Source organism: Tachypleus tridentatus, chromosome 8, assembly GCF_004210375.1.
Source record: "Tachypleus tridentatus isolate NWPU-2018 chromosome 8, ASM421037v1, whole genome shotgun sequence".
NCBI classification, from domain to species: Eukaryota; Metazoa; Arthropoda; class Merostomata; order Xiphosura; family Limulidae; genus Tachypleus; species Tachypleus tridentatus.
This window is the reverse complement of record NC_134832.1, coordinates 62,629,657-62,649,712: the sequence shown is the minus strand read 5'-3', so window position 1 is coordinate 62,649,712 and position 20,056 is coordinate 62,629,657. Positions and strand designations below refer to the sequence as shown.

The 20,056-nt window shown below is 32.5% G+C and overlaps 1 protein-coding gene across 1 annotated transcript in view; it reads right to left on the bottom strand.

Moving 5' to 3' along the window:
* LOC143222508 (glutamate decarboxylase-like) overlaps positions 1-20,056 on the bottom strand; it is an 81,003-nt gene that overhangs the window by 16,039 nt on the left and 44,908 nt on the right. Inside the window, exons 3-7 of the mRNA XM_076449110.1 lie at positions 12,035-12,125; positions 9,860-9,966; positions 6,527-6,642; positions 2,573-2,652; positions 392-563 (exon numbers count right to left, since the gene is read on the bottom strand). Coding sequence (XP_076305225.1) covers positions 392-563; positions 2,573-2,652; positions 6,527-6,642; positions 9,860-9,966; positions 12,035-12,125 — 566 coding nt within the window. The remainder of the gene's footprint in view (positions 1-391; positions 564-2,572; positions 2,653-6,526; positions 6,643-9,859; positions 9,967-12,034; positions 12,126-20,056) is intronic.

Here is a 20,056-nt window from a genome sequence, read left to right as displayed (position 1 = left end):
ATAGTTATCGCCAAAAGTTATCCTTAACAATGGTTTCGCGTCTGATAAGCAGAGGAGCAGTTGGGAAGCTACAGGAGTTCTATTTGAAGGAGAAAGAATGGAATGTTGATGAGCACTTGTCAATAGGTAACTTGTGCCAATTTGTTTATGAGTTTTTACTATAATTTTTAGTATAATTCAATTTTATTATTGTGACTGTATGTAGATCTTTTTAACATATTCTAAGGTATGGACGTCAAAGATAATATGAAACGTTTTTCTTTCATTCTATACCCTAACTAATTTAAACTAGTGTATATATATGCAGTTTAATAGTTTGGTAATCCTTGCAATTTTACTTGTAGAGCTATTCATGTTATATACATAACAACAAACTCGGTACACAACTTACATCCACATGGAGCCACATGTCGTATTTTTCACAGATGTCTGCGAGGGGATGAATAGGATCAAATGCACCGAGTACTGTGGTTCCGGCTGTACAGTTAACAAAAAATGGACGCTGACCTTTAGCTTTTGCTTCTCGAACTCTTTTCTCTAGTTCTGCCGGAATCATTTTACCCCTGCAGCAGTGGAAGTGGTAACAGGAAATTAAAAAGGTGATTCATTGAAACCGTCAAGATATTCAGCAAACTGCGACTTTTAACGTTTTAACTAATAAGAAATTTGTCAATTTCACGAGTCTTTATTGTATGTTGTTCTTAGTTTAATTATTCCTATATAACAGTTGCATTATCATTAGGACAAACCTCTATTGAACTGTCGAAAGAGCCCTCAGTGGTTCGGTGGTAAGTTTTAAGAATTGCAACAGTAAAACCCAGGTTTTGATACCTTTGTGGGCACAGCATAGATAGCTTATTATGTACCTTTGAGCTTAATAACAAATAAATAGTAAAAAAAACACCTAATTCTTTGTTTTAACTCAATGAAGGATCACAAAATAAAATTGAAGCGATATAAATAATTCAATATTGTTTTTCGAAAAATAAAAAAATAACAACTCTTAAAATCACTCTTTGTGCAACATTTTATTTTGCTTTAGTCATTTTGTTGTTGTTGTTGTCGGCTGTTATGTTTTCACATCATTATGCTTTCATATTTTTCATTCTTATTGAACAGTTGCTGTCTTAAGAAAAACAAAACTCACTCTCCGAGCTATTGTTTATTTCATAAGCTGCTTAAACTATTTGCACAAAGCCAATCACCAGTTTTGGCTTCACTGAAGATATCTGTATGTCAAAACAACAACAAGAGGTATTATTTATGACTCTCACTGACCTGCATATCAAGTACATTTTGTATTTTGTTTATTTAAAGACCTGCGTGAAAGTATTCTTTTAAAGTTTTAATACAGAAAACTTATAAAACCTGATGTTCGAGACCTTGCTCTTAGTCATGCTACAAAATATAATGATTTACAGGATGTCGGAGTCTATTATCCCCCCTTTAACATACATTAATAACAATGAAAGGAAAGAAATGGGAGAGGCACATTATCAAAAAAATAAAGTACATCTCTTGATTTCCTAGTACCTAACATTCTTGTTTTCGGAAGCATTACACCGGAAGTGAGAAATACCTATAAAATACATTGTAAGCTTCTGAAAACACTTCCAGATTTCCCTGTTAGCGTGCATGACGTCACTTAAACTTTACTTTATCTCATATTTTGTTTTATATGGTCATTCCTAGTATGCCCCTGAAGAAGAAAGGTCCAGCTTTCGAAAGCTCTCGGGTTAAGGACATTGTATTTTTAAGTCAAATTTCTGTTTTGAACTAATGTGTTTTCCTCACATTACGAACATAATATTCTTACAATTTAAACAGCCATGAAGTTATATTTTAACCACAGTTTAAAATATCTAATCATTTGTGCTTCGTGACCTTACAATGTGTTTCTATAACTACGACTCGTTCTTTAACTGTTAAAACATTAAAGAAACATACTTGTTGTTTCCATAGATGGTTTATAAGAGCTCTCGATTAACATCTATTACTGCCTTGAACACAGAAAGAATTTGGAAAAGAAAGGTGTCTATTTCTATCCGAAAACCCTGGGGTATCTTAAGCTTAACAAAACCAAAATCTACAGATTTAAAAGTGTACTGTGGAGGGTGCAAACAAATTAACAGGTAACTGTAAGCATAGTTATTAGCACTAAGAAAACCTGTATTTGACATCAACAACACTAAAAGAGGAAAGTTGAAATGTGAATAGAGTTTCATGAATGTATCCTGCCTTGGTTTCGTTCCGAAACTTGATTAATAATTCAGCAATGAACTTGAGGCAGTTTTCTCATATTTTCAATTAGTTGTGCATTCAGTTCTTGCTTACTAAAGAAAGTTCATTGGATTTGGTCAGATTTATGCATCTAAACAAAACACGTCTGATGAATATATAAAGTTTAGACAAACCATTTTTTTCACATCACAGAAAAACAAAACTGTTACACCTATGGTACTGGTTTCTTTCGAAAGTAGTTCTGACGTACTATATTAAGTTTATACTTATTGTAAACAATCAATATAAAATATTAAGAACGATAGAAAAATAAAGGCGACTGTATATTTACCTCTCGTCACATGGAACCTCTATAACATTATCTGTACCTAGTCCAGACACCATTCCAGCACCTTTGATAGAATAATGACTCTAAGAAAAGAAAGAAAAAAAACGGGTTATATATATGTTTCTTCCCTTTATCGTGAAGATAATATTAAACCAGTTATCATTAAACTAAAACTAACATTAAACCAATTACTCTGCTACTCTTATTCTAATAATACTAACATTAAACCAATTACTATGCTATTTTTATTCTAATAATAGTAACATTAAACCAAGTACTCTGCTACTTTTACTCTAATAATACTAACATTAAACTAGTCACCGAGCTAACTTTATTCCCATAGTAATATCACTAACCCAATCAACAAAAATTGTACGAAAGGTTCCTAAGAATGTAACATTCTATTAGTATATGTCTGGATGCAAGAATTAATTAAATATTTTGGGTTTGTTTTGTCATATGGTTTTGTTGCAGTCGTGATGTTAATACCTCAGTCTTGAATTTTTAAAATAGGTGGCGTCCTAAGCATGTGCTACACCTCATTTCTGTCACATAACGAAACTCTTTAGTTAAGCAAACTTTGTAGGAAGTGGAAGAAAAACCTGATTGTTTAACATTATTTGAATGAAAAAAACAAAAAACTGGTTATGAGTTTTCAATGAACTGAGAGAAAGTGACAATAATCATTGTTCCATTCCAAAATAAAGATTTCATAATTATTAGCGACAACTATTAATTTAAATCTTAAAAGACTAAATAAAGTTCAATGATTTCTAAGAAAAGTATATTTAGGTTAAAAATTAAATTAAACAGTTTTAAACAACAATCTCTTGACAAATATACCAATAGCTTATTGGTTACGATTTATTGTGTCCTGAACCCTAGTTCTTACTCTATATTGTTTGTTATTAATTAGCTTAGTTAGTAATATGGCGGCTCAAAAAGTACTTTCGAACAAAATCATAATGTCGTTTTTCCCGTGATTCTGGTAAATGTTTCAGTTTGATTTTCTAGCTAAATATTTTCTCAACTAATGATGTGTTTTAAGATATTTTTATGCTTACTTTCGAAAACTCTAACGGATTTTATCACACTTTCTTACTGTCAGAACCACTAACTAGAATCGAATATCTTGGTTTTAACTTCACAAATTGAATGCGCTTTAACATTTCTTCCAAGGTTTATTACCATTTCGGAACGTTGCAGCACATTCATGATTCCTAGGATTGCATTACACTGGCACCTGGTGGTGGTTAAGAGGATTCAATATTTAGTTTGTGTTTTATTTCTAAACTAGTGGTTACATTAGTGTGATTTATAGCTCTCTGTTGTAAAAGTCAACATTTCGTTTGATTTATTTGTTCTTATTGTTTTTTATATTAGTGAGATGTTAAAAACGGCACTTCTTTCCAAAAAAAAAACAAAACGGAAGTATTTTGATATAATTCGGTAATTCGCTAGCAATAAATTATTGGAAACAGACAATTAATTTGTGATGACGAGAAACCCATTTGAAGTAAAAATGTATCTCAGGACAATGGTATTGGTATTAACACTTTTAATAATAAACCAGAGAACAACCTTTCGACCTTCTTAGGCCCAGCATGGCCAGGTAGTTAAGGCACTCCACTCGTAATCCGAAGGTGATGGGTTCGAATTCCCGTCACACCAAACATGCTCGCCCTATCAGTCGTGGAGGCGTTATAATGTGACGGTCAATCCCACTATTCGTTGGTAAAATAGTAGCCCAAAAGTTTGCGGTGGGTGGGGATGACTAGCTGTCTTCCCTGGTAAATTAGGAACGGCTAGCGCAGATAGCCTTTGAGTAGCTTTGTGCAAAATTAAAAACAAACAAACAATTTATCTTCTTAGATTATCTTCGGGTTTAGTTGAAGAGACAATAAATTTGTTTATTTTTCGAAAATCGGTAAAAAAAATGTAACAGACACTTCACATACTTGTGTTCTTCTTCCAGGAATATCCTGGAGTATCTTGAAGACACAACACAAATCTTCCGAGTTTTGTTTTCTGCTTAAGTGTGTTATTGATTATTTTGATAGTTTTAGCTAACTAAAGTTTCTTGTGCCACATACTGGCTAAATGGCCGAGTCAGAGAGGTAAGCCTTCCCTAATTTAGAGGTATATCCAGAAGGAGAGAATTTATCAGTCTACACGCCGACTGTTTTGTTTGTATTATCATTTGAATTATGGGATTGACTGTTAAAGCTAAAACAGCCTCGCAGCTGAAAATGCGAAGTATGTTCAGCAGTATATCTCGGATCGAACCTAAAATCTTTAGATTCTAAGCTTAGCGCGCTAATTAATAGTCCATTCTTGGCATATTTGGAAATTGATTTGTATTTTTAAGGCATGGTTCAAACATATCCAGAACCACAAGTTCAAGAAGAGACTATCGCTAAATGTCTAAACGATGTTTGATTAAGTTTTTCCACGAACCTTCCTCACTTAACCTTTGATGTTTTTCAGTTCTAAATATTTTCTTTCAACTTTTAACATTGCTTTAAAATTATAGCGGTCCATACAACCATTAGAGTTATTCGAATAAATGAAAACATTTTAATTCACAAGTTTATGATAAATTATTTATGCGTTCTAACCAGTGGTAAAAAGACATCAGTAAAAGATTACTCAAGTCTGCAACATTTTTACTGTCTTGAATGTTTTACATGTTATACAGTACTTTCTGTACACTTAACCCGAAAGTGATATCCATTTTTCAGCATCAAGTACAGATTTTTCACAAAAATTTATATGCACTTTAACATAAGTGAATCATTTTCACTGAAAGCGGGCCACATTTTGTTATGATTAAAATGGTGACAACCAGTGGCTATAGATTTCTCTTGACCAATCGCGACGTGAGAGTCTCATCAATCGTTCTAGAACGAAACATAATAAAAAAAATTAATTGTAGTAAACAAAATAATAAGTTGATCTAAATGAGAGTTTTCTTCCTTACATGATAGAAAAAATGAATATAATTTTTCGAAATTTTCGTTGCTTAATAATGGAAAATCTGTTATTAAAATTTTATGAACTTTAAATTTGGCCTGTGTTATTAGGCGTACACATACAGACTCTCAGTTTCTTTCATCATTACCAGTTTAAACAATGATTTACTTTAATAGTTCTTCTACTTATATTTATATTATGTAATAAGGAAAATGAAAGCTTTGATCAAATAAAAAATTCATCGCTGAACTGTCCAGAGATTATTGTTACTTTCATATTTATTCATTAAATTTGAATGAAAACCAAGCCTGGCTTATAAAGTAATTATAATTCAGTAATCTAAAATAGTATTGTTAATATTTTAGTCTTATCTTCAGGTATTACTGTATTTACACTAATATTATTGTTAAAATTATATTCTTATTATAAGATATTGTTGTATTTACACTAATAGTATTGTTAATATTCCAGTCTTATAAAAAAGTATTACTCTATTTTTATTAATAGTATTGTTAAAATTATAGTCTTATCATAAGGTATTACTGTATTTACACTAATATTATTGTTAAAATTATAGTCCTATCATAAGATATTGCTGTATTTACACTAAGATGATTTATTCAAATACCCGCAAATTTATATTCAAGCCTAGCTTGTTTTATCTTTAATTGTTGTTTCCTCATTATAAGTAAAACAGCATTAAACGAACGTAGTATACGGTATAATTATAAGCTGTAGGTTTCAAGACATATTTGAGCTTATATAATAACTGGTAAAATCATTTGGGAACACGATAAGATTGAAAGTACAAAACCTTACGTCAACACTAACTACAATTAACCAGTGAAAGTTTTTTTTTTCTCTTCATATTGCATGCTTAAGTGTCATGAAAAATTACTATCATATTTCTTATGTTTATCAAATCATAATTAATATTACGAATGGAAGAACCATATAGATATGACCAATGAAAACTGTCCTTACTTGTTCCGAGGTGAACATAACTAATTGGGGAAGAGTTTTTAATCCTTGTTGCTTGTAGTTAGGAAACATCTTGTGCCGGGCAACTAGCATTGCATACAGATTGGAGATAGCGCCTCCTATACAATGTTAATTAAGACGTTATATTAGTATGAAATATGATTATGATGAATGGCATATTTTGTTTGAATTGAGATTTATGCATTTAAATAATGAGAAATGAGAACAGTTACTCTTTTTCTTCAAATAAAGTAATATTACAAAAAAAAATACCATTATAGAGTGGAAAGTATTGTAGATACATGAATATTATTGATAAACATTTGTAGAATGGACAGCAATTGCCTGTTGTGGAGACACAAGTGTAGAGGACGACGTTTCGAAAGTCTTCCGCCTTTTGTCTTCAAGTCCAAAGGCGGAAGACTTTCGAAACGTCATCTTCTACACTTATATCTTCAAAACAGGCAGTTGCCGTCCATTCTACAAAGTTTCATCATGAATACTCTGCCTAAACAATCTATCAAAGAATGAAAATTATTATTGAGTAATAAGTAGACACAAGCTCACACATACGTATATATGTATACAGATATTTTATTACTTACGATTCAAATAGCTCATAAATTAGTGGAAGATAAATAAATACAGAAACGCCACGATGACTTTGAAGTGACAGGATCATTGTTTTGATCTTTAGTTTGTAGACATTAGTTTCTGAGGGAAGTGTTAATGTTATACGTTATTCTAAATAGAATGAAGAGCTAAGCCTCTTGATGCTGTGAAACTTTATTCTGTAGTTCTTTCAATGATGCTTTTACCTTCGAGGCAGAATTCTGATTCGTAACTTTAATCTGACATGATAATGTAAAGTAACCATCTGACATGATAATGTAAAAGTAACCATCTGACATGATAATGCAGAGTAACCATCTGACATGATAATGTAAAAGTAACCATCTGACATGATAATGTAAAGTAACCATCTGACATGATAATGTAAAGTAACCCTCTGACATGATAATGTTAAAGTAACCATCTGACATGATAATGTAAAAGTAACCATCATCCTTCTGACGTAAGGATCGATTTACTCAAATCTGGAGACAAAAGGCAGCAAATTTGTTGAGTCGTTCATGAATATTAGCCTTTTCAGAAATGAGGCAGTTATAAGTCTATGATATAATCTCAGTGAAAAAAAGGGATATGTACAAGGTATATTTTGGAAAAGGAATTTAAAAGAAACCCAAATCTGGGTGAAACGTATTTAAATGTCTGATAGTTTATTTAGAGGGGGGGGGTGATTTATTCAACTGGAAAATCTACTAAAATTTGAGCCGATGGATATTTGTAGCTCACTTTGAAACGTGAACGATTTGCTGAGTTATCAGACAACGCGATCTTTATTCACATACAAAAGGTATCTAAGGCTCTAGACTTTCCCAAAGGTTTATCACAAAAAGATACGTTTGATAATCGATGGTCATCACAGTAATAGTCATTAGTATGCCATATCATACGTAAAAATATTTGAATAATTCACAGATATCTTTTTGCAAGTTGAATTTCAACATCTAACCCAAAAAGCCATATAAATACATTTTTTCTACTTATATAATGCACCATTTCGATTCATATGTTAAAAACTGACTGATAAAAAAAATTAAAATCATGAAAAAACAATTTTGATAACTTCTACGTTATCAGAGACAGTATTTCACTATGGACATGTTTGAAATAAAGCTTTTACTAAGTAAGAAATGTGAAGTGTATTTACATTACAGTGCTCGACAGAACGGGGCAGTAAACAATGACTAAAATAGTTAAATAGAGTTAAATACAATTTATTTATTTCTGAAATATTTGAGATGAAGAAACGTCTTTTGCCTTTTGTATTGAACGTATATTTATACATCAACATATTATACTAAACCTTTTACAAACATTTTCACTGAAAGTGAAACATACAAAATTCTTATCATGTTCAACATTTTGAATACTTTTTACGTCTACTAAATAATAATTAAAGCGTGAGTGTATTTTTTAACAGTGATTTCCATTGGATTTCAACTGTTATTGTTAAGCGAGATGCTTTTGTGTATGAACTGGTACGTTAACAATAAATTAATAAATAGCTCTTTTGGTGTCCCTCAGTGGCACAGTTGTATATCTCCGAACTTGCTTCGCTAGAAACTATGTTTTAATACTGTGAGCGGAGCACAGATAGCACATTCTGCAGTTTTATGCTTAATTACAACAACAGCTCTTTTGCTTTTCTAAACAACTGCAATAATTTTCCAAACACTTATAATTAGAGAATGAAGCTCATATATGTATATTAGTGTGTGTGTGAGGTATTATTTCTCAAAAAAAGGGCCGAAGACCTCCTCGAAAAGTAACCTGATTTAACCATTCGCATCCCTATACAGTAGGGTGTTATCTGTAAGTCACTCAGTAGATACTAAAATGACGATGACGACACATAAGAGATGCTTATGCCATGACTCACGAGAAGAATTATGTACTTTGTAGACCACCACATAGTATGACAAATGAACTTCAAAGACAAGAAATAAAAATATTTGTTACTCTGAACAATGATTTTTAAAATGAAGAAATAGACACATGTTTGGCTTGTTTAAAAGTGAACTGACGTGCGCTGTTCACAATGGAGGTATTGACTCCAGAATTGTAGCATTGTAAGAGTTCAAACTAATCGTTGAGCTAGCAGGTGGCATACTAATATTTCAAAAATGCCGCTTCTGTGTTTCGAAATAAACAATGCGTGTGTGTGTTTTTCATAGCTAAGTCGCATCGGTCTTTCTGCTGTATCCACCGATGGAAAGCTATTTCCATGATTTTAGCGTTGTTAATCCGTAGGCTCACCGCTATCATGCGGGGACGTATGTAATGCAATTATTAATATAGTAAATGAAACATAATTTCATAGGTTTTAAATTATACATAAATGGTAAAATACGCATAGGTACAGTCCCAATTTGTGCACTAGTATTTGACATTTGACAGTGTATGCTTTTCCAATTGCAACTAATTTATGAGAATTAATTATATAGAATTAGCTCAGTTGTTTAAGGTTTTACTGTTGTAAAACTGTGCACTAAAAATAGGATTGTAGGATTACTTCAATTGTTTAACATATTATTAACCATATGTTAAGCTATAAATTATAACTGAGAATTACTAAAATATGAATTACTAACTTAAGTTTTTCTTACTTCCAAAATATTTTAGAAAATATAGAAATAGAAAAAGAAAACAATATAAGCTTTTAATTAGAATACCTCTAATACTATTCAAAAAGTAATTGTGTTTAACTACCTGGACCCAAAATGCTGTCACCTTTGGGAAAACCAATGATTTCTCTCATCTTCTTCAAAGTCACCTGTTCCATGAGGATGAAGACAGGAGCAATTTCATACGTGAACCTGAGTAAATAGTCCTAATACGTATAAAAACTGTGGACCTGAGCAAATAGTCCTAACGCATGTAAACACTGTGGACTTGAGCAAATATTGTGAGTATGTTTTCTTATAGCAAAGCCAAATCGGGCTATCTGCTGAGTCCACCGAGGGAAATCGAACCCCTGATTTCAGCGTTGTAAATCCATAGACTTACCACTGTATCAGCTGGGGACGAGCAGATAGTCTTAACACGTATAAAAATTGTGGACCTGAGCAAATAGCCCTAATACATATTGAAACTGACTTATTGTTACATAGTGTATTATATAAAAGCGAATCAATAATCTTATATTTAAAATTTATTTAAAAGAAACATATTTTAATTATAAAGTATCACTTCATTACTATCGTTATACATCAGTTCAACTCACCAGTTTACTATCATGAAGTAAGCATAACGTATGTATAAAGGTATTTGAACAGTCACGAAGCAAGAAGTTTTACGTTTCAAAAACCAAAACTATTAACAGTTACACAGCTCGTACAAAATCGTACAATTACACTGCACAACAAAGTTTTTACTTCTTGAACACTGTTGGGTGTTCCTTATAGATTTTTGGCTGTTGATCACGAAAATCACATCCAAATTTGCCCATCACGTACCGTTTCATCGAAATCTTCAGTTTCACCAGGACATTGCTACAATGGAAAAACGATGTCAGGGCAATTGTAATCTGTCATTGCTTGCTGACTACTGTTGGACATTGCAACGTGATGCACCGGACATTGAATACAAACGAAAACCAGGAGCAAAACACTTTTAATTATGTTGAACTTAACAGCGTATTAGAAACATAAACGCAATTAAATACGTTATTTTCGGTAAACAGTTAAATGTCTATTTCTTAGAGTCCCTACGTGATAAAGTAAAACCAAAACTATATTTGTGCATACCCACCTGTCACAATCAGCAAACACTTTTCAGGAAGCAAAACTTTTCAAAAAAATTGATGTACAGTGGTATCTTCCATTATGCTACAGTCCACAGGATGGACCGAACTTTATATATCGTTTTGAATCATCCAATGTATTAACTAACTCATCTATACTGTAAGATATTTTGGCATTCTGGCTAACTAACTATCCTTTGCCTTGTAGTTAACTCCTTATAAAAATATAGATAATCAAAAACCAATAAAAGTTTTATTATATTACACGTGTATCAAGACTTCAATACAATGAACAAAACCAATACATAAATAATGTAAGGACCTTTAATCGTAATATGAAAGATTATATTTATATACAGAATCAAATTTATGTCCTTTCAATCTAAAATATATTAGTGTAAGGTGATGTAAGCTTAACAATCCGCTTCTATCATGAATTTGTGGGATAAAAATTCTTTATATTTTTCGTTCATCATCAAAACACAAAACACGATTCGTGAAACACTGAACAAAAACTATTACATTTAACATTATCTGCTTGTTGCCCTGGGACAGTAATTTGGAATATCCAGATATTTTTCTGGTATTGTCAAGTTAGCTGTTTCAAATTTTAGAAATTTTCCACTCAGAAATATTTCAGATCAACAGAGGTAGAATTTAGCTGATAAGTTTTAGCTCTAAGGAAAATACACATTGGATTGGGACTCGTTGAAAGAAAAGAATACTTCAAAGTAATTAATGTTTTGATAAGCCTACTCGTTTAATATCTGTTGTTACCAAATGAAGAAAAGAAAAATGTTAACAAAAAAGAAAAAAAAAAGAAAATAAACATAAACATCTCTTATAATAGTTTAGTAAATCTCTTTGTATTTTAAGATTTGCCAAGGAACAGACCAACAAATTATCTATTGCTTATGCATAATGTTTGGATTTTAAGATCCATCAAGGAATATCCAATAAAAAAGATCTATTTCTTACATATAATATAAGATCCATCAAGGAACAGCCAAGAAAAAAGATCTACTTCTTACATATAATATAAGATCCATTAAGGAACATCCAATAAAAGATCTACTTCTTACGCATAATGTTTGAATTTTAAGATCCATCAAGGAACAGCCAATAAAAGATCTACTACTTACATATTAGTATTTGCGGCAGCTGTCAACCATTCTCCTGCTAGAGATATCATATCCAATCCACAGGACAGTTGATTAAAATAGTGAGGATGTGCTGTAAATAAAACATTCGTCGAATTATTTGGTTTGATGTTATGCAAATTCGTGTAAAATGTACATCTAAATATTATATTACTTTGTGTATTTTTTGCATGTTTATTTACAGATACATATCTCAAATTTCTTTAATCATTAATAATTATTTTCTGTTAAAAGGTTTATGTGTTTGTTTTGAATTAAGCACAAAGATACACAATGGGCTATCTGTGCTATGCCTATCACGGGTATTGAAACCCGGTTTTAGTGTGGAAGTCCGCTGTACCACTGGGGGCGCTGTTAAAAGGAAGCATGTTTTATAAACATTCTCCTTTTTTGCTTTTTTCGGTGTTTACTTCTCATATATTATGTTGATTGTAGTTGAAACTATTACTTATTTACAACGTGCTGTATTATTCAGTATTCGAGTAGAACTGCGTTCAGTCAACTGAATACCTAAAGTTGTTCTGATGCATTTTGTTTTGTGTTTGAAGAGCTATTTCAATCTAAGATTGTGGTCAACAATTCTCGCGTCTTTTGTGAACTTGGGTTGAACAACCAGATCACAGTTAATCTAATTTAGGACTGTTGATCAGAGAAATGACAAACAATTAGCAAACTCTCGCCACCTGAAGAACAACTTATGTGGACATGGATTAAGCAATCAGGTCACAAACAAACTGATTTGGAACTGTTGATAAAGAGAGGACAACCAGTTATCAAACACTCCTCATATATGCAGCTTTACTAAACCGAATAGCACAACTGCATTGTAACGGTCACAATGCACCCATAGATATATTGCTGTTGGAGCAATTTGAATTTCAAACCTAAGATGTTCCATACTAACCACTAGCCTAACTAGATCCATTATTAACATAAACTGGTAGTACAAAGTAGTTTATTGTTATTTAATTATTAGTGTTTTTTATTCAGGTGTTATATCCTTAGATTATGGTTATTAGTATTAATTATGCAGTTGTTATATCTTTAACTTATGGTTATTAGTATTACTTATTCAGTTATTATATCTCTAACTTATGGTTGTTAGTATTACTTGTTAAGGTTTATATCTCTAGCTTATGGTTATCAGTATTACTTGTTAAGGTTTATATCTCTAGCTTATGGTTATCAGCGTTACTTGTTCAGGTTTATATTTCTAGCTTATGGTTATCAGTATTACTTGTTAAGGTTTATATCTTTAGCTTATGGTTATCAGTATTACTTTTTCAGGTTTATATCTCTAGCTTATGGTTATCAGTATTACTTGTTCAGGTTTATATCCCTAGCTTATGGTTATCAGTATTACTTGTTCAGGTTTATATCTATAGCTTATGGTTATTAGTATTACTTGTTCAGGTTTATATCTCTAGCTTATGGTTATCAGTATTACTTGCTCAGGTTTATATCTATAGGTTATGGTTATCAGTATTACTTGTTTAGGTTTATATCCCTAGCTTATGGTTATCAGTATTACTTGTTCAGGTTTATATCTCTAGCTTATGGTTATCAGTATTACTTGTTCAGGTTTATATCTCTAGCTTATGGTTATCAGTATTACTTGTTCAGGTTTATATCTCTATCTTATGGTTATTAGTATTATTTCTACTTCCATATCAGTTTTATTGATATTACACCATTTATTCGAAAAGGGGACAATTGTTTTAATCACTCTGACCACTATACAGTTGTGCGCTGTCTATCAGCCAGTCAGTAAGCACTAATGTGACGTCACACAAGGGACGCTTAACATTGCAACTTGCATTGTCGTAACATCAGTGAAACCTGCGCCTGCCATGAAACACGATAAGAAGTGTGTACTCTGTAGGCTACAAACGACATGACACATGAGATTGCAAAGTAAAAATTAAAAGTTTTGTGACTTTTAATTTTGGTTTTGCTTACTTTTGAAACAAAACAGTTTAGGAAACTCTGATGAAATACATCTAGTTATACATTAGCTATTTGCGAATATTATATTCAACTCTTATTTGTCATTTATCAACAACTTTATACACGAAACATTGTTTTTTGGGATAAGATTTGTTCTTATATGTTCTCGATATATTGTTGTCCAGGTACAAACAGTAGTTTGAGTATTGATTATTTAGTACTAACTTTCGGACAACAGTGTATATTAATATTAAGATAAAGAGCTCCCCCTGGGGAGAATTTAATATATAAAATATTTCCAGGAAATTATGTGAGCTATCAATTATAAGTATGAAACATCTATCCACACGCAGACATATTGCAACAACTTTGCCGTGTACCCATAGTCATGCGTCCTAATCGATAACTTACTCTGTATTCTGAGCGCAGTAGGTTTCAAGCTGTAACAAACACCATATTGCTCGCATTCTTTGTTCCTTCTGTCATACCAGTTACAAAACGTCTTCTCCTCAGTACACCGTCCAATCAGCTGTCAGACAGCTGAACGTGCATGTCAAACATGTAATAGCAAAGCATCACGTACACAGGACAAAATAACAGTGTGAGCAATCAGTAACCTTTGTTGGCGTATCTAACATATTTTTTTTTTCTTTTACCCATCGTAAGCTAAGGGCAAATTATATTATCCATTATTCCAGAAGTCTTGCTATTACATTACTTACTCTTGGCTTGAAGCACAGATATTCAGTGAAAGTATTTTTTAGATTTTACCTGTTAGTTTTAATTTCGCAGTATTATAGTCAACGTGTTGCGGTTTCCATTAATATATGTATATATATAAGTGTATTTATACGGTGTAAAGGGTCTAGATATATGCCCACATTATACAAATATTGTAAATATTCAGTTTGTAGGCTCCCAGTGTTATGACTGCAGACTTAAAACGCTAGAAAATATGTTTCGATACCTGGCCAATTTTGTAGTTTTGTCAACGATAAACTTAACTTCAAAGAAAACGAAAGACGAAACGCTTCTTACGCCCCTTTCAAAAATACCGTTGGGCCCCACAGTTTGATAAACATGGTCATTAATAGTCTTAGAAACTGACCATCTTGTTTCACTCCTTTAATTACGGTAAACTTTCAAGCTAATCATTTCTTTAAGTGTGTCAAGCGAGGTAAAATCAAATCAATATTTTTCAAAATACTTAATGAACGTTTCGTGTTTTTAGTGATTGACACACTTGAAACTGACATTAGAAGACTATGACACATTAGTTGTATATTCAGACAGAGATGAAAATTATTTTAATATTAAGGTTTTCCTCTAGTTTTGGTTTGTTTTGCTTAGAATTAAGCACAAATCTACACAATGGACTATTTGTGCTCTGCCCATCACGCGTATCGAAACCCGGTTTCTAGCGGTATGAGTTCGCAGACATACAACTGTACCACTAGGGGGCGTCTTCCTCTAAGTCTTACATTATAATTATGCCCCTTTTCACATATTTTATTGTTGTTACTAGGTTTTCGACACGATTAACTTATTACTATAACTTTATGATTAACTACTCTGCAATGCACTTCTTATTTTTGAGCCTTTAAAATAGAACATGCGCAAATAAAATATTTATATTTTTTGGCTGAAATCAACGTAACATCATGTGGTTTGTTGTGCATGTTCACACAGTCTCTGTACGAAGATAGTATACAGTATCAGAAAGTTTGTACGGAAAATGTTATTCGAGGTGCATTTTAAATGCATTATAACGACAAATTATTTACGACTAGTCAAAATTGTTACATAAAACATTAAACAACACTCTCATAGATCAGTAAAGAGCGTGTGTTAGTGCAAAAAATGAAATTATTATCTACATCATTATCTATGTTTGTAACCAAAACTCATTCGCCATCTACTGAATGGCACAGCACACACACACACAAAAAATTCATATTTTGGGAATTCAACATTTAGACAATTAGAAAATAACTATCATACTTACAACAACCATATTTGTATAATAGAGCACAATTTTAATAAAAATATCCTCCTTATAACAATAACATGACTTTCACTGGGACAGCAACCGAGAGTTTGATTAAAATAATGTAGAGAACAATGTTTCGGCCTTCTTAGGTCATCTTCAGGTTAACAATGGGAGAGTTTGCAAAAAGTTACAAACTCTCTTTGTTAACCTGAAGATGACCTAAAAAGGTTGCAACGCTGTTCTCTACATTATTTTAATAAAAGTTTTAATACCCATATCAGCCTTCTTGAAAATACCTTTCTACTTCAGGTTGGTTCCTCGTAATCACGAGGGTTTGATTGTATATTTATTGATGTAATAGTGTTGAGAAATTAGATTTGTTAAAAAAACTATTATTTTTCAATAAAGGTTAGTACTTTTAATATAGTTATATATATAACTATATATATTATATATATAACTATATATATATATACGTGAAGTTATATATATAGTTTATATCAGTAACATTTATGAACATCTTGAGTTTTGCACATTGTATCATCTTGATGCAATGAGTTGCGCACAGCTAATGAGCACAATTCGAACACTTTTCCCGTACAGCACTTTCCAGGAAAAAATATGGTTTTCTTTAGGAAAAGTTCACTTTTTTAATTCTTTTAAAATGAGTTATGAATACTTCGGTTAGAAATTATCAGCGTGAAAAGCAGCCCGTAGGAAGACGTATCTGCTAGTAATACTAAATGTCACAAATAAGTTGATACAGATGGAATCATTAGAGTAAGTTTGTGTCTTGCGTAGTATAAATTAATTTCAAAGACGTTTACTTAAGCACTTCAGTTTCATCAAATCATTCATTTTAAAGCATCTGTTGTCCTGCTTAGCTCTCAAAGCCACTTCTTCAATCCTAAGATTTATCAACACTCTCGTTTAGAAGTTTGTACCTTATGCACAGAACCGTTACAGTCAACATATCACTCTATACGACAATTTCGATAATCCACCAGTAAGAGCAGGCACACAGAACTCCTGAGATGGACATCAAAAAGCTTTTTCCTCACAGATGACGGATTCCCACCCAGGCCACTGGAAAGCTTTAAGAGAAATATATTTATAGTGTACGAGAGCGATTTGTATCCTAACTATAAGACCTGGGTGTACTTGTGTGTCATACATTAACAAGAAATGGGAGATTGCCATCCGTCATTTTTCGGTAGCCTCGAACTTAGTGAACAAGAACATTCACAATGACGTATAAACTGAATGTTAACCCTTTTACCAATATTCCTACATAGTATTTTGATTTCTATTTTTTTCCTTGAATTTGACATATAATGTTACGACTAGTATTAAAAGTATTCAATTTCTCTTGGAAGCTTGATATCTTTTATTTGGCGCTATGATTCAGTGCTTCTATGAATTTAAATTTAAACCTATTTTTAACAACAGTAAACTGCAGGGATTTTAGCGTTAGAATTCGGTTTCCAATTCTTCGTAGCTGGACAGCGAAGATAGCTAACTGTGTAACATTTTTCCAAACCTAACTTCGATAAGTAAATAATCTTTATATTCTGGTTTTTATTAAACTGATCTGTCACAAGAACCTCTTAATAACTTTTGTTGAAGCTTTTCTTTAAGCAAAAATATCTGTGAAACAGTTTTGTTAGGATATCAGAAACGTCAGCACTTGAACAAAGAAGTCACGTGTCACAGTTCAGCAACGATGGGTGTAATGTTGTTGCTTAATGTAAAGTTTTGTGTCTCCGTATCGTTACTTAATATGAGAATATGTTACCGGACAGAAAGATCCAGAACCATTTTGTTTCACAAACAGTTCTTCATTGCTTCTGTTTAAAGATTCACTTATCAGAAAATATCCATGACTTTAATTGATTATTTCAAAGGGCCGACGCACGGACAAGATCCTCCAGCCGCAGAATAGTACACGAGGGATTAGCTTAGTACCCCCCTGGGATGTCGTTAGTGTTGTCACCTTTCGGACATTACTGTCCAACAGTAGCGTGAGCTATCATGATGACCTCGTTTGTCACCACTAAGGTAAAGTAATGCCAGATTATTACGTGGAATATATCGTTTTTACCGATATATATGACAGTATTGTTTTGTTAGAATCAAAGTTCTATATCAAAGGTTCCCGACGCTGTAGAAAAGTTAGAATTCAGTTTTACCAATTTATACGCAGAATGATAATCAACCTTTGGGTTTGAGTGCGAATGAAAGGCAAAAACGAACAATATTAATAAAATATTAGGATGTATACAATTAATAAAAGCCAAATTTTAGGCTCATTCTATGGAAAAAAATGTTTTTATAAATAAATAATTCCATAACAATTGCACTTTTTTACGCGCAAGTAAACGCAATATCTGATTTACAAGTAATAATTTATTTTTATTTGAGATTTGGAAACCAGAAATTTCAGTTTACGTTTATGATAGAAAAACTGAATAAAATTTGAAACGATAAGCTGTAAATTTGGTTAGTTTTGAATTTCGCGCAAAGCAACATGAGGGCTATCTGTGCTAGCCGTCCCTAATTTAGCAGCGTAAGACTGGTTGGAAGACAGCTAGTCGTCACCTCCCACCGCCAACTCTTGGGCTATTTCTTGACCGTCACATTATAACGGCCCACGGTTGAAAGGGCGACCATGTTTGATGAGACGCGGATTCGAACCCTCGACCCTCGTATGACGAGTCGAGTGCCTTGACTACCTGGTTATGCGAAGGTCGAAACGTTGTTCTTTGCTTTATTAGTGAAAGTGTTAATACTCATACCAACTGTCCTGAGATTCATTTTACTGAAAGGGCGAGCGTGTTTGGTGTAAGCTGTAAAAACTAGGCATATGTCGTAATGTTTCTTAAATAACTTTTGTATATGTAAGTGTTCATAACATTTGGGACACTTTCTTATTGTGTTTTAAAGGTTGGGGTATTAATACTAGTATGGGTTTTAACACTTTTACTGATAAGGAAAGAACAACGTTTCGACCTTCTTAGGTCATCTTCAGGTTAACCTTCTTTTCTTAACATGAAGATGACCTAGGAAGGTCGAAACGTTGTTCTCTCCTTGTCAGTAAAAGTGTTAATACCCATACCAACTGTTCTGAGATATACAATCACTGATCAGTTTATTGATAATAACTGGAGAAGCACTTAGTAGATCGCATGTCTCCGACAGGCAGCGTTGATCATATTGGACTCTCCAAAAATACAAAAACGTGTTCGTATGTTCTTCGTTATCAAATAACATAAACTATTTTTGACAGAAGAACAAAAGGTTACATCAAAAAGATGTTCACCAGGTTTCAGCAATATTCAGTAATTCTTGACTGAATTATAGATCAAATGTATTGTGAAAAATCTGTCCCGTGTTAACAGAGAGATATTTAACTTTGACTTTTGAATTTGTACCTTCAATACCACTTCTAAATTGGTTCATAGTCCAAACTGAATTTAAAGTAATCGCTAACTACTCGATTCCGTCAGGTGGTTAAAATAACTGCTTTGAATATCCATAGTACACAGAGAACCAATAAATACTGATGGATACGCTTACTTAGCTTCCACTAGCTAACTCAAAAGTGGTTTACTAAGATCAATGGTTTAGAACTCTCCTGCACACTTAAGTTCATCGCCTATAAAGTAATAAGAATTCGGAGTCCAGCCACATATGTAGGCGAATTTAGTCGGCCGATGTATGAACATTTCGGAGAACCTATTCGTGGCGTTACAAGTCTTAATAATGTAGAAGCCGTCGGTGAACGTTACATCAACTTACACGTCGTAGCTGATGAAACACCACATAAAATCGACATTTCCAGAAACTGCGAAAACTTTTGTGACTGAAATTGGATTTAATTAAATTTGAATGCCATTCTATCAACAGTTACAACACTTGACTTATGCAAATTATTATAATTAGCTGGTGTTTCTGTTCTCTGGAGGAAAATTGTGTAAATTATTATAACTAGCTGTTGTTCCTGTTCTTTGGAGGATAGTTATGTAAATTATTATAACTAGCTGTTGTTTCTGTTCTCTGGAGGAAGT